Source organism: Chionomys nivalis, chromosome 4 (assembly GCF_950005125.1).
Source record: "Chionomys nivalis chromosome 4, mChiNiv1.1, whole genome shotgun sequence".
NCBI lineage: Eukaryota > Metazoa > Chordata > Mammalia > Rodentia > Cricetidae > Chionomys > Chionomys nivalis.
In genome coordinates, this window is record NC_080089.1 from 107,332,546 (window position 1) to 107,348,989 (window position 16,444).

Consider the following 16,444-nt stretch of genomic DNA (forward strand, 5'->3'; position numbering starts at 1 on the left):
ATTACAGTAAAAATATTTGTGATTTATAAATTAAAAAACATATTTTAAAAATGTTAGAATATATATATTGCCATATCTATATATCTATATCTCCATTTTCTAGTGCTATTTTCAAAAAATTCAGTGTCAAGGAAGTATTGATACTAGATTGATTTCTCTGGTTCCACTGTCATCTGAAGGATTTGCCTCTTGCAGTGGTTTGGGAATGGGGGGTGGTGTTCACATTTTTATGTTTGAATCTCTCTAGTTTTAGTCGAACTAAGTTGTATTTTCATCTGATTACTTTGAGTTTTAAGATATATTTTGCGACGGTTCATTCTTATGTCCTGCAGGACATCTATGACCTGAAGGACCAGATACATGATGTAGAAGGGAGATACATGCAGGGACTTAAGGAACTGAAGGTACAGGGCTCCTCATAGCCCACGCATGCTCTGTATGCAGAAGTGTTGGTAACTGTGGTCCCAGAGTCCATTAACCTGCTGCTCATAGCTTTACTAACAGTGTGTGTGCCTTCCAGCATGTGCTTAACCGGCAGTACACAGGACAGGGCAGCTCGCAGTTGGGGCTGATGTTTAGATGGTAGTGTAGGTTTGGGGGAAAGTTGGAGCAGAAGATACTATAACTTGTACTTTTATTATTTTGAGACAGGGACTCTCTGTGTAGCCCAGCCTGGTCTCTTTGCCTTTGGTCCTCTTGCCTTGGCCTCAGTGCTGGGACTAAATGTGTGCTGCCACAGCCAGCGCGTTACAGTTTCTATGACTTGAAAAATTTTAGTTGTCTCTTGGGTCTTAACCATACAACATTAGACAAACACATAAAATATTCTAAGGATAATTTTTACTGAGAACTGGACCTTGAAAGTCTCCCCAGCTCAATGAAAGCATTGCCTGATTCTGTCACCAAGTTCAGTCAGTCTTAGAGGTGGGGAAGCCTTAAAGAAGGGACCTAAAGGCATGCGTACTGATTCTTTTCTTGCCTGTATATAAGTTAAGATTATTTATGTTAGTGTGTTAAAGAATTCAGAGCTGGCAAGGTGGTTCAGTGAGTGAAGTACCTCGCTACCGAGCCTGATGTCCTGAGTTGGATCCCTGGAGCCCACAGGTAGAAGGAGAAAACTGCCACCAGCAAGTTGTCCTCTACCTCCACATGTGTGCCCAGGCATTTGTGTATATGCACGTACACACACACACGTACAAAATAATGTAATTTAAAAATTAAGAGATCTAATCTTAAAAAAAATAATTTGGAGGTCAGTTTGAATGGCCTGTATCTCTTCCCAACATGGACGTCTGTACTTGAAGTGTAAACGTGTCAGGCGGTCATTTGATTATGCCTCCCACCCCATGTTTCAGTATATAGTTCAAGCTGGATATTGTGAAGAAACTAGAGGTCTCATTAAACATGACAGATGTTAGATGCAAACACCAGCAAGCCTCTAGAGGAGCGAATGCAAGGAACTCTGATAGGTGACTCAGCACAGCCACACATGGTACCAAAAAGGACGAGAGTCCCTCCTATGAGGTGTGCCCGTGGGAGTCTGAGGTGAGCTGTCAGTAAACATCAGGAGAACTCAGTTAATGGGCCCATTTATTTTTACTAATCTAAATTTTAAGGTTTAAAAGGACGAGAGTCCCTCCTATGAGGTGTGCCCATGGAAGTCTGAGGTGAGCTGTCAGTAAACATCAGGAGAACTCAGTTAATGGGCCCATTTATTTTTACTAATCTAAATTTTAAGGTTTAACCCCCTTTTAGGGCTTAGTGGTATAACTTACATCTTGCATCAAGGGAACAAATCTGGTACATTAGATACATATATACTTTCTTAATGTCTTATACAACAGCACAGCCAGACAGCGATCACGTGATTCAGAGGAATTCCTAACTTTTTTGTTGTTGTTTATTTTATTTAAAACGTTTTCCTCTTATTTTATATTATAATTTATTAAATTCCTTGAATAAAAGTGCCAACAAATTTGAAATTTGAACAGGTAAGATGCCGTCTCTTAATTCTTTTCTGTGAATGATTGGACTTGACTTTAGATTTCTATTTATCCTTGAAATGATTCATTTAATTGGAAAAATTGCAACAAAAATGTATTTGGTGACTGATCGTGGTGTTGTGGCATATCCTACTAAAAAGGCTGCTGCTTTACAGCTTATAATGTTGTTCATGATTATTATGTTTACTTTTGGAGTATTTTCCCTAGACTCACTGCCACCCTTCCTTTAATAAGGAGTGTTATAATGTTTTCTCCATGCCATAGAATAACCTGGTAGTGTGCACTATTGCTCAGAAAACAGTAAAATAGTATTAAAAAGGATAAATGATATAAACATCTTTAATGATTTTATAAAAGACTAAACCTATTTTAAAAACTATTAAACATAATACTTTTTGAATTTTAAAACAGAATTATAGAGATTCATAAAATAACACAATTTACCTGTTTTTAGTGAGTACAAGCTTTTCATGACATTGAAAAGGTAGGAAGCTGTTCTGTGATGTTTTACTCTTTTGGCTTTTTGGTCTTTTGGTGGGGCTCACCACCCAGCTCCCAAATAAATCACACATGGGGGCTTATTCTTAGTTATGAATGCCTGTCCTTAACTTGGGTTATTTCTAGCCATCTTTCCTTAACTTAAATTATCCCGACCTCCTTTTGCCTCTGGGCTTTTTCCTTCACTTCTGTGTATTTTACTTTAACTCTTACTCCTTTGCTGGCTGGGTGGCTGGCCCCTGATGTCCTCCTCTCCCTGTTCTCTTGCTCCTCCTTTTCCTGGTTTCTCCTCCCATTTATCCTCCCTGCCTGCCAGCCCCACCTATCCCTGCTCCTGCCTCGCTATTGGCTGTTCAGCTCTTTATTAAATCATCAGGTGTTTTAGGCAGGCAAAGAATCACAGCTTCACAGAGTTAAACAAATGCAGCATAAACAAAAGTCACACACTTGAAAATAATATTCCCAACAGGAAGTTGTGGAACAAAATGTATGTGTGTACACATGAGAACAAAATGTACACATGAGAACAAAATGTATGTGTGTACACATGAGAACAAAATGTACACATGAGAACAAAATGTACACATGAGAATAAAATGTATGTGTGTACACATGAGAACAAAATGTACACATGAGAACAAAATGTATGTGTGTACACATGAGAACAAAATGTACACATGAGAACAAAATGTACACATGAGAACAAAATGTACACATGAGAACAAAATGTACACATGAGAACAAAATGTATGTGTGTACACATGAGAACAAAATGTACACATGAGAACAAAATGTATGTGTGTACACATGAGAACAAAATGTACACATGAGAACAAAATGTACACATGAGAACAAAATGTATGTGTGTACACATGAGAACAGGAAACAGCCTGACTCATGGCACTGCTGCCTCTGCTTGGAGTATGGGCAAGGAAGAATTTTGCTTTATAATTTTTTTCTCCCCATAAAATCTTACCACCTTTTTTGCTTAGGTATTTTTTTAGAACAGTTTTTAATTGGTAGTTAACATTTCAGAATTATTAGATTATTAAAACCTAGTGTTACGTTAACTTTCTCTGGGGACACTTAGTGCAACTGGTCTACTCACCTCAGATAGCACAGCAGCAGCAGCCCAGCTTGTGAAGCTGGGTGAGCTTCTGGGGCATACTTCCAGGGGCGTGGGTGACCCCCAGACAGTCCCTTCATTGAAAAGTCACCCCATCAGGGATTTAGCCTTCGCCATCGCTGCATAGACGCTCCCTCCAGTCCATATTCCATAGTCCATATACTCGTGCGCCTTCCTAGATTCTGTGCATCTGGAGCAGAAGTATATTCAGCTGGCAGGGTGGTGCAGAGGGGAGGGAATGGCTGGGAGTTTTAAGTGAGGATCTAATGACCTCTCTTCATTTTTTTTTTTTTTTTTTGTTATGAGAAAATGTCAACAGACCCAATCATTTCTTTTTTCTTTTAAATAGGTGTATTTGTGTGTGCGCAGGTAGAGGCCAGAGGTACCAGAGTCACTTTTAGCTGCCTTACCTGGGCGCTAGTAGCCAATATTTCCTCTTAACTACTAAGCCATCTCTCCAGCCCCAACAGGCCCAATCTGTTGTGGTTAATTCCAATTGCTCTGATTAAGATGCTAATTGCAGTTATGCTGAGTGGGTGTGTTCCACAATAACTGTCGGACCAACCTGCAATTCCTTCAGTCTCTTTGTGTGGTTTTCTTCTGTGAGATGAAGAGGCTTGGAAAATAGTCCCTGCTTTGACAGAGTTACCTATACAGGAATTGTCTGCAGTAAGGCAATGTGGAGAGCTTGAAAATGTTCAATAAATGCTGTTATTATCAGGTATTAGTTATGACATTATTCAAGAACCTTAAAACCTAATACATTTCTAACTGACACTGGTGTTTCATATCTGAGTACTGAATAAACAAACAAACAAACTGAAGTCAAGGTGGCGATGGGGAGACAGGAGAGAAGAAAGGGGAGAGAGAAAAACATCTTGGATGAACCAGGCTCAGTTGTACTCACTTGAAGCCGTAGGTACTTGGGAGGCTAAAACAGGAAGATTACTTGAGCCTGTGAGTTCAAGACCAGTCTGAATGGCATAGCAAGAACCCCTATCTTGAAAAAAAAAATCAACTAAAAAAAACTTTGGGTAAGCAAAACAGCAAAAACCCAAACTATAAGATTTCAGATACCAGGATCTCAACCATATAGATTTATAAAAATGTAGCATTCAGAAATTCCTCTCAAAAGCTGAGAGGCACAGCTGGACACTTCCCTTAGGCAGCTAGAATATTTGCATCCTTACCTGTTGCTAGCTTCAGCAAGCAACCACTTGTGTCCAGCATAATCTTGATCTAACCAGAACAATCCTAGCTCTGAGAGATGAAGACACAGTTCTGGCTCTTTGTCTCTGAGGTCCCCAACCCAAATTTAGCATCCTTTATTCTTCTAATCTCAAAAAGTATATATTGCCTTTACAAGGATTTGACATTTTGGTGGCAAGCAGTTAAGATTCATCAGTTCCTTAGAATGTGTTGGTCACTATCTCAGACTTTCATCAGTTTGTTGTATTTGTTCAGCTAGGATTTGAGAGGTTGAGAACAAGAGTAATGTATCTGTCTTTGTATAAATTGTCTGCTATAAGTACTGCTTCATTTTTATTGATTAATTTTGTTTATGACTTTTCAGATAATGTTCTTCTGTACATACCTTTTATTTGTAGGAGAGCAAGAATAGATTATCTCTTTAAGTCCAGAAAAAAACTGTTGAATGAAGAGTTAATGGACTAGGAGAAGAAATCTTATCAGCTATAAGTTGGTCAGTATGTGAAGTGTCTACTTTATGTAGGGAACTAAGAATAAAATAATGAAGGCACTTCCTGAACTAGTAGTAAGAGGGTTTCGCGGGTTATGAATGCTTATTGGGGGAGTAGCTGGACATAGATAATCAAAGCTTAAACATTTATACTGTGGCTTCAAAATGTGGGTGTACTCCAGAATCACCCCGTGATACTTAAAGTAGAAATCTCCGGTCTCTCCCTCTGGATCTGGTATTCAATGGACCTGGGAAGGATTAAAAATTTGTTTTCATAAAACTGACTAAAAATGTAAGTAAGATTAGGATATTTTTCTACCTTGGTACTTTAGAAGTCTCAAAAATATTTTTATTGGGCTGGAGAGGTGACTCAGAGCCCTGACTGCTCTTCCAGAGGTTCTGAGTTTGATTCCCAGCAACCACATGGTGGCTGACAAACTGTGAGCCATATAAACTCTGTAATAAGATCTGGTGCCCTCTTCTGGCAAAGCATAATAAATAAATAAATCTTTAATTTTTTTTTTTTTTTTTTAATGTTTGTGTATATGAGTGGTTACCCACAGAGGCCAGAAGAGGCATCAGAGTTTTAGAGTTGGAGACACAGGTACAGATAGTTGTGAGCTGTCTGTAATAGGTGCCAGAAATCAAACTTGGGACTTTTAGAAAAACAGCAAGTGTTCTTTGCCACTGAACCATCTCTCCAGCCCCATTTTAAGACTTTGTTATGTGCTTTTTATAGGGAAATCATCCTGTACCAATTTCACATGGACCTGTTTGCATCATGTATTTTGTTCATGTGCCTAGTTTTTGAGCTTCCTTTGATTCTGTTACCCATGGATTCACACCCTATTTTATATGCTACTGAACTGTGATAAGGATTTTTTTTTCTACTGCTAACTTCTTATGTGAAATTTGATATTATATGAATAGATACCATTGAATCTGGACCTTCTTATAGTTGACTTTTTAACATATGCTTTTAGTTAAATGTTTTCAATACGATTTTTAATCATACCTGTATTTAGTTCTGATTTGTGAAGCATAGAATTACTGGATCAAATGGTTGGACATCTGAGAAACTGCCCAACTGTTTCCAGAGTAGCCACTTCCACTTCCACCAGCAGTATAAGGAATCCAGCTTCACCATACCCTCCCTAATCCTTTTTTCTTTCAGGGGGAAGGAGCTTGCTTGAGGTTGAGGTGTGGTCTCTTCTACTGGACATTTGGCCTCAGCCCTGTGCCTAAAGATTTGATTATGGATTCTAGCCATTTTAATAGATGAGACATAGGATCACACTGGGTGTTTTTGATGCGCATCTCCTGATGAGTATCGGTGCTGATCATGCATCCTTGTACTCCTTGGACATCCATGTGTGTACCCTCTTTGTGGATCTGCCTGAGTCTGTAATGTTCTGGATGGAAGTCAATTATCAGAACACTTACAAGTACTTCCTCCCATTCTGTGGGCTGCCATTGCAGTGTAAAGTTTTAAATTTTAATAAGGTCTCCCTTTTCTCTTTGACTAATAGTGCTCTTTGTATAATTTTTGTTTAAGAAACCATTAACCACCCAGAGTCATGAAAACTGACTTCTGTATTTCCTTTAGAGTTTTAAGGTTTTAGCTTTGCATTTAGATCTTTGGTTCATTTTGAGCTAATTTTTGTGTGTGGTGTTAGGTAGTCATTCATCTTCATTCATCAGAACAGGGATGTCCCAGCATCATTCACTCTTTTCCTTTGGATTACGTGGACACCTTTGTCGAAAAACTGATTATATGTTAGGTTCTGGAGTCCTAGGTCTGTTTTACCGATTTTGGTTTGTTAAACATTTGTACTCATTTTAAAAAATATCTCCAAAAGTGATTACTTTTCTGAATGAGTTTTTCTTTTTATCTTTTAATAAGTCAATAGGCAACTGCAATTACAAAGTTACTTGTTTTAAAATATTGTATAGTATCTTAGGTAAAAATTTTTGAATTACATAAAATTTCAGGCACTGTGCAATAATTCTTAAATAATTTAAAATGTTCGTCCCATTTACATTAGTGTTAAGCCCACTGAGGAAATACTGAAAACTGAAACCCAAGAATGGCAAAATTCCGAGAAGTGTGTGGTTGTGCTGAGAGAGGCTGTGTTCTCTCGAACTGCTGCGTTCTGAACACCAGACATCTACTTGTTGAAAACTACAAGAGAAGCTCTTCTTAAAATAAAAATGATTCTATCTACATTTACTACCTTTTAAAAACATGTTTTCTGCACACTTTTTCATTGCTGCTTTATTTCGTGTTCTTGGCATGCAAAGAGAATACTTCCCAGAAAGGCATTAGTGTCTTTCCTACCGTCTTTCTGTTACATGTGCATGCTGCTAAACACGGGGTCCCTCGCCTGCTTGCACTGTGTGGAAATGCTTCTTTATATGTGCTAGGTCATGCTCTGCTCTTGTGTCACTCATGTGCAGCCACCAGGTTGTGGATATCAAGCTGATGATTTCTGTCATTTAGGAGTCTTTGTCTGAAGTAGAAGAGAAATACAAGAAAGCCATGGTGTCCAATGCACAGCTCGACAACGAGAAGAACAACCTGATCTACCAGGTGGACACCCTCAAAGACGTTATAGAAGAGCAGGAGGAGCAGATGGCAGAGTTTTACAGAGAAAATGAAGAGAAATCAAAGGTAGCTTGCACATCATGTATACTACCACTTTCTTGGTCCTGAAAAATCAAAGTCTGCCATTTTAAGAAGATAGGGTTGGCAGGAAACTGCAGAACTGAGTGGTCTGAGAAATTAGTCACTGCCCTAACAATTTTTTTTCTGTGTATCTGTGATAGAGAGCCATGATGGATGGATCCACAGAGTCGTCTTTCGTAACCACAGGTGGTGACACTCAGACTGCTGTGTGTTCTCTCCCTTGAGAATATTTCATATTGGAGCTGTTCCGTTCTTGTTTCCAGGGCTTTAGCTTGGATTTCCTTGTTGTTAGTTTTATTTTTGCTATTTTATTTGTCTTATTTTAGGAATTCTTCAAATGGAAAAATAGTAATAAATCTTTGTTTCTGAACATAAATTATAATTTCTTGTGTAGCTTGTCATTCCTGTTATTACTTTGTGGTAGCTTTTGCTATTCTAAAAATTTTAATTTTTATGTAATCTTTTCTACCACTTACCTTTTATTGTTTTGGATCTTGGAATCATTTAAAATAGTCTCCTGTACACTACAGTTACTCATTTTTAAAAAGTACCTACATTTTGCTGTCCTTCTGTTGCTTTTCTTGCCTTCATCATACAGGATGGAGATTTAAAGTTTAACCCTTTTCACCAAATGCAAACCATCCATCCAGGCATGACTCTGGAAGTCAGACTTGGCCCCTATGTTCAATGACGTTTGTTCAGCTTTGAATCCCCTGACCTCTGTAACAATATCATTTGCTTAATAACAGGAGTTAGAAAGGCAGAAACATATGTGCAGTGTGTTGCAGCATAAAATGGATGAACTCAAAGAAGGCCTTCGGCAGAGAGACGAGCTCATTGAGGTATGTACTTGAACTGTTGAAATATTTGATTTTGAAAAACAGATGAGTTGGATAGGAAAGTGGTGTGTTTGTAGGGAGACTATTACAGTGTTATAAAGCAATGGTTCTCAACTTCCCTAATGCTGTAATTCTTTAATACGGTTCCTCATGTTGTGGTGACCCCCAGCCATAAACTTATTTTATTACTACTTCATAACTGTAATTCGCTACTCTTATGAATCATAAAACAGCTGTGCTTTCTGATGGTCTTAAGTGACCCCTGTGAGAACTGAGCGACCCACAGCTTGAGAGCCGCTTCTATAAAGATGGTCATGAGCAACCCCTGTGGAAGGGTGCTAACTGCCTCTAGAGGTCATGACCCACAGATAGAGAGCCGCTGCTATAAAGAGTTTACTTGTATAAACATTTATCTCTCAAAAATTTTCTAACATAAAATATAAAGGCAAGCTTAACAAGTGAATGCTTACAGATTCTATAAAATCCCTCCTTTACTAGCAGGACTTTTGGCAGTGTCTTTTATTCTTAAGCACGCTCGCCTGCAGATATCATAGGAAGTTAGAAAAGGAAGCATTATGGAGTATAATCTTTGGGTCCTAGGGCATGGCTTACAATAGGACATGATTCTTGAGGAGTAAGAATTTTGATCTTTACTCAAGTTAATGCCTTTGAGGCAGCTGAAGCTGAAGAAAAGGTGAAGTTGTGAGATCTCAGCTCTCTGCGGCGGAGGAGCTCTGCAGCACACTAAGGCAGCATCACAGTGCATGAGGGTGACCCACCACAGCTCAGCGCGTTTGTGCACCACCCTGCTGTGGCTGACTGTCTCGGTTTTTAAGAATTACATGGGAGAGGATAACTGTAAGGCTGGATTTCTGTAATTTATCACCAGGGTGCTACTTACAAACTTGGAAAGCCTTGGTCTTTTTATGCTTACAATTTCTGTCCTTTGGATGTCAGTAGCTACTGATCATGCACGACTGAAAACTGAGTATCACACACAGTGCCTTTGGGTCTCCAGAATTAAGATGTACAATCAAGTGGAGAGTGCGCGAGTAGGAGGAGAGCATTGCTAGTTGTTTATCAGTGACGATGGGAACACTTAGGAACACGGTAAGATGTTAGGACAAGGACTTGCTCTGCATGTTTACCCGTGACAATAGGGAACACAGCAAGATGTTAGGACAAGCACTTGCTCTGGTTGCTTTCTGTTGATGTGATAACATCCATGGCTGGAAGCAACTTAGGTGGGGAACAAATTTATTTCACTTTATCAGGTCACATTCCATCACTGAGGGAAGTCAGGGCAGGAACCTGAAGGCAGGACTGTTTGCTATTGCACACAGCAGTCTCTCCAGCTGGGGAACTCACTCACAACCCAGAAAATACACCAGAAACCATGGAGGGTGCTGCATGCTAGCTGGCTAGCTCACTGGCTGGCTGAAGCTTACCCTCTGATAGAGTCCAGGACCATCTGCCCATCAATTAACAGTCTAGACAGTCCCTCCCAGACAAGCCTACTGACCTGACAAAGACTGACCTGAGACTTCCCCCAGTGGATTCTAGGCTATGTCTGTGCTAACTAGGAGAACATCACTACCCACCAGAAGACTTGTTTAAGAACTGCCAAATGGTAAAATCCTATTTTCTCTTATAGTTTATGATATTCTTGATATTTCAGTTTTTGCCAATAGGAAATCAGAATGATCAAACAGAAGACATGTCTGTCCTTTTTTTAGTTCTCCTTTACCAAGTCTGTGGTAAAGGGTCATTTTCTTTGGCAAATATAAGTGGTTCCATGCTTGGGTAGAAAGGCAGTTATCACAGGATGAATACACAGGAGTGCTGTGTATACGCAGGAACGCAGGCTAGCCGGCTGCCTCAGAGCTGCTGTTGGAACAGTTAGCTTTCTCCAGTACCCTTGACATTTGCCCCACCCCCTTTTCTTGTGCTGGAGATGGAACCCAGGGCCCGTGCACACTCAGCACACTCTTAGCTGTGTCCCACTGTCCTCTCTTGCTTACTGCTGGGCAAGCCAGTGAGACACTGGGTGCCATCTTTCCCTGCTCTGTTGATCATGGACTCCCCCCCCCCTTAAAATTCATCTGCCTCCTTTCCATTCTGCTTTCCTTCTAATACCCTCACTTTTTTCTGCTTTTATTATCTTCCTCCCTCCTTCTTTAGGAGAATCAGCGCCTTCAGCAGAAAGTAGACACCGTGACAAAAGAGGTGTTTGACCTCCAAGAGACCCTGCTTTGGAAAGATAAAATAATTGGGGTATGAGAGGAGGTGGGGCTTTGGAGAAATTCATTCCTGAGGAATAGACCAAGAAAATTTAGACAGTGTGAATAAACAGAAGACAGAGACTTCTCTAGGAAGCCCTAGTAGTGTGCCTAGGGAGAACTGCTCTTTCCAGACTCCATGCTTGTGGTGCTCATAATAGAAACCTTTAAAAGAAGTGTTCTTTATGCCCCAAGGATTCTTATCCCAGAGCAACCACAGGCATCTAATTCAAGTTCTGTGGGTAGCTGACTATGTTTATGTTGCAGAAGTATGGATTGAAAAAGAAGCTGGAGGTGGATTTGGGGAAAATGTTATCTTGTAAATTGTTGGTGAATGAAGTAGGAGGAGATTACAAATCAGTTCAGTTATAGAAACGGATAGGAATGTAAGATGCAGGGCTGCCAAACTGTGACACCATCTCTCATTCCAACCCTGCACTCCCCAGCATGGGGCCTGGTAAGGCAAACAAACGCCTCCTCCACTGCTGCTTTGTTTAGTGCTGAAGGCACACGCCAGCCGTGATGGGGGGCAGCAAAACTAGTCATATCCCTAGTTCCATAGGGCAGAAATGTAAAGAACAAAAGGAACTTTTAGATAATTTTCTGAAGCTTAAGTTACCAAATTTCCAAACTTTCATCAAAAACTAGAAAACTTCCTAGGGACATTACAGATGTGAATTACTTAATTTATATACATTTTTACTTGAGAAATTGAAGTGATATAGGGGAGTGGGTGCACAGAGTAGGCAGCTTGTTGAGGAAAAGTTTGAAATGTACATACTGTCTGGGATGGCGGTCTCATGAGTCAGGAGACCTGGGGCTTCTCATTTGTCTGTCTTTCTTAGCATTTTAAACTGGTTATCCCGGACTAGCTGACTAGCTAGAGTAAAACTACACACCCCATAAAATAGCTCATTAAAACAGATCTTGGTTTTCTTACTAAAAAGACATGCCAGTGTTGGTTGTAGTGGCACGTGTCTTTGATCCCTGAACTTGGAGGGAGAGGCAGGTAGGTGGCTCTCATGAGTTCTAGGCCAGCCAGGATTATACAGTGTGACCTATCTCAAAAAGAACATTATAAATGTACGTGTTGATGGCTAAGATATAAATTACTTGGCTTTTAACTGTCTGAGGATTTATTGAATTTTTTTGTAAGATCTATTTAACTTAAGAGTAAACTTTTACAAACTGCTGAGATAGCTCAGTGGGTAGAGGGCCTGCCTTGTGAGCATGATGCATTGACTTTGATCCAGAACCCTCCTAAAGGTGGGAGGAGAGAAGAGACTTCACAAGTGGTCCTCTATCTTGATTGTGTGTGTGTGTCGACTCATACATCATATACATAATAATAAATACTTTTTAAAAAATAAATATGTTAATTTTGAGGAAAGTTAAGATTCACATGCAAGTGTAAAAAATGGTAGCAAGATATCCCCATGTGCCCTTTGCTCAAAAATGTCATGTCTTGCAATGTTGTAGGACGGTATTACAACCAAGGACATGTGTGTGGTACAGTAAGGATAAAGGTACTTCCATTTCTCCGTTTATAGATACCCCTTCTTCAACTGGCCTCCAGCCCTCAGAGCCACTCTGTAATTTTGCCATTTTAAAAATTTTGTAGCTGGGTGGTGGCAATGCACATCTTTATCCCAGTATTTGGGAGGCAGAGGCAGGTGGATTTTTGAGTTTGAAGCCAGCCTGGTCTGCAGAGAGAGTTCCAGGACAGCCAGGGCTACACAGAGAACTCTGGAAAAACAAAAACAAAACAAAACAACAACAACAAAAGAACCCAAATAAACAAAAGAATGTTGTATAGATATAAACCTACAGTGTATAGTTTTGGATTTAGTTTTTTTCATTCAGCATTACTCAAAAAATTTATCTGTATGTAACAGTAGTTTATCCTTCCCTTGGCTTTTCTTTAATTGTGCTTATTACAAATAATAATTTATAATAATCTTTACAGTTAGACAGTTCAGTGGATTAAAGTCACCATATTGCTATGCACATTTTTATCCTCTGCAGCTAATGCACCCACTGTGCAGTGCCGTCCACATCACCCTGCCACCCTCTGCAGCTAATGCACCCACTGTGCAGTGCCGTCCACATCACCTGCCACCCTCTGCAGCTAATGCACCCACTGTGCAGTGCCGTCCACATCACCCTGCCACCCACTACAGCTAATGCACCCACTGTGCAGTGCCGTCCACATCACCTGCCACCCTCTGCAGCTAATGCACCCACTGTGCAGTGCCATCCACATCACCTGCCACCCTCTGCAGCTAATGCACCCACTGTGCAGTGCCGTCCACATCACCCTGCCACCCTCTGTTCCACTCTTGTCTCCAGCTTACTGCTCTAGGTCCTCAACGAGGTGACTCAGAGCACTGCATGGCTGCTCTGTCACAGCAGCACGATATCCTGAGCTTTATTATCAGCATTGAAGTATGTGTCAGGATGAATGAATCTGTGTACAAGTGTGTGTGGGTGTATGTGTGCGTGCGTGAGAGAGAGAGTGTGTGTGTGAGTGTGTGTTCAGGATGACCCTCCCATTTCCTCCTGAGCTGGGGTTCCAAGCATTCCTCACCCACACTCAGCAAATGTCCTTACTTTTTGAAGCTAAATGGACGTGTATCCCATTTCTCTCTTTATGGACACCTGGATGCAGGTGTCCACCCCTGCCTGTTGTGAGCAGGGCTGCTGTGGATGTGCTGAGCAGCTATCTCAATGCTGCTCTGACTGAAGGTATTGGGTGTCCAACCAAAAGTGGAATTGCTAAGTCATTTAGTAATTTGGGTGATTTTGAGGACTAGCCCGTTCTGCATCCATAGCAACGCTGCCCTTACACATTCCCCTTAGCAATGAGCAAAGGATGGAATTTCTCCACTTCCTCACCAACACCTGTTACTTCTAGCTGGCGTTCTCATGTCATTTGATTTTGCTTCTCCCAGTCTGAGGAATAGAACCCTGGAGCTCACAACTGATAGGCAGATGCTCTACTACTGAGCTACATCTCTAGACATGGATTGTTTTGTTTTGAGACAGAGTGTGTGTAGAGCAGGCTGAATCCAGCATCCCTGGCTTCCCATTTACTTCCGAAGGGGTTGCTTCCAGCACCTAATTCGTCACTCAGCTCCAGCTTCATTTTCAAGAATAAAATCTAATAACTTAAGAAACAAGCCCCAGGCTGAAACTGAGTTTTCTTCACTTTCCCTTGGTGACATCAGCTCCCTTATCGCTGGCTTCTTGCAGTTCTCTCTAGGTACTCAGCATAGAGCAGGCAGTGGATAGAAAAGGGCCTGGGCTCTGGCCAGCTCAGCCTCAGTGAATCCCATTCTCAGTAACTGTAGTTATTTCACCCGTGGCCTAGCATTTCAGCCTCTGCGCTTTAAATTCTGCCGCAGAGGCGATTGCTGCCAGCAGCACAGGGCGGTGGTCATGCGGTCAGGCTACAGAGGACTTCAGAACTAGAACAAATGCATTTGACCCAATTATAAAGTATTTCAGTAGCTTTCAAGCTTTGTGGTGAAATATACAAATATACAAGATGTATTTTATTTTTATATCTGTAATTATGAAATTTTAAGATCTAAAAGTAAAACAAGAATCCAGTACTATAATTGTGGAAGGAGGAACAAAAGCCATGTACTGGTGTTTGCTAGAATTCTTAACTTGAGATTGGTCTATTCCTGAGGGGTCTTTTGTATTCGGTGGAATTATTGACACAGTATATTATAAAAGTGACCACCTCCTCAGCTTAATGTCGTGATTACAGCACAACTGCATGCCATGCTTCTGTAACATGCATCTAACCCGTGCCCCTAACACACGTCTAACCCACGTGGTTCAGGTGACATAGGGAATGTTCCTGTGCTTGTTCTAATGTTGCATCACTTGTTAAGTTGGTTAACACTAGCCACAGATATTAAATGCTTCAGAATCTGGACTCTCAAGTCACTTTCCAGGTACTTGGAGATACATTCGATGTATGAATTTTCATCACTTACGGAAAGGAAGTTAGGTTTAAACATTGCATTGTAAAAAATGAGCAGAGGGCTTGCCTAAGGAATATGTCCCCAGCATTATGTGGGATGACCATGAAGGACCAGAATGCAGCCTATATGCAAGGGCTTTAGAGCCAGGGTGAAGCGAACTCATCTTCTCCCTTGGTACTTACTGTAACTTTAGACGGGGAGCTAGGAAGCTCATCACAGGGTGGAAGGGTGCCTCGCCACCACATCAGTGTGTGCTGTTGCAGTCAGTTCTTTCTTGTTCCCAATTTTATCACAGAGTAGGATTATAATGGTATTTATGAAAGTTACTCAGTCAGTGCCAGGCATGTTGACACATGCCTGTAATCCCACTGTAGGTGGGACACTGCAGGACCAGGAGTTCAAAGTCAACCTTAACTACATAGCAAGTTGAAGGCCAGCCTAGGCAATATGAGACCCTCTGTTCAGCAACATGGATAACCACTAAACACTTTTCTAGCCATTAGTTACTAAACAGTTGACCTATTTTTGACCTGGTGATGAAAAAGTTACAACTTAATTTATTGGGCTAATGCTGGAGGAAACATTAAATGCAGGAGAAAAAAATAACGGAAGGGTTCTGGTAAAACCAGCACTGCCACCAGGTTACTGTGCACCTGCTTTCCATCTTGGTGTTTGAGCGTGATTTCAGATTCACCATTGGTGACCAAAATAGGTCCCTCCTCTGCCTGTGCTCCTTTCCTGAAGGCTCTGATGCAGGAAATAAGGAGACTCTGAGCAATGCCCACATGCCTTTCCCAGACCCTCAGGGTAACTTGCCAGTGTGAGCGGTGCTCCAGGCCCAGTGTGCCTCCTGAGTGGGAGGTTTCCTATTGTCAGATGAGTGGATTCTTGTGTGTTAAGTCCCCAAAGCTAGATTTGAACCCCCTAACCCATTACCCAGCTCAGCTAGTGTTCATTTCTGTGTTTATTTGACTTTCTCATTTTATCAATATTAACTAATTTTTATCAGAAAACCAATTAACATGGCAAGTTGGGAGAATCCCTTTGGAGATGAGCTGACTTGGGTCAGTTGGTAGCAGAGAACCTTGTCAACACTGGAGAACAACCAAACAGCCAGTATTTAAATAACTTATCCAGGCTTTCTCTTCTTCCCAAACTGTCTTTATTTTTTAAAATCAAGCATATTCTTAACTACTTTGTTAAAGATGAAACAGATGTGTTGGGTTATTTTGTTGTTCACCAAATGAAAATGAACTGAGGAAGACAGGCAGGAACTTTTTGTCTGTAAAAATGTTCTTCATGTGATGAGCACATCTTGC

At 40.8% G+C, this 16,444-nt stretch overlaps 1 protein-coding gene across 9 annotated transcripts in view; it reads left to right on the plus strand.

Moving 5' to 3' along the window:
- Nucleotides 1-16,444, plus strand: part of Lrrfip2 (LRR binding FLII interacting protein 2) — a 111,268-nt gene that overhangs the window by 76,847 nt on the left and 17,977 nt on the right. For 5 of the 9 annotated variants that reach the window (XM_057766310.1, XM_057766312.1, XM_057766311.1 and 2 more), the window contains 4 exons: nt 333-404; nt 7,827-7,997; nt 8,762-8,854; nt 11,033-11,125. In XM_057766310.1, the coding sequence (XP_057622293.1) occupies nt 333-404; nt 7,827-7,997; nt 8,762-8,854; nt 11,033-11,125 (429 nt within the window). The remainder of the gene's footprint in view (nt 1-332; nt 405-7,826; nt 7,998-8,761; nt 8,855-11,032; nt 11,126-16,444) is intronic. The other 4 variants (XM_057766313.1, XM_057766314.1, XM_057766317.1 and 1 more) reach the window with 1 other exon arrangement.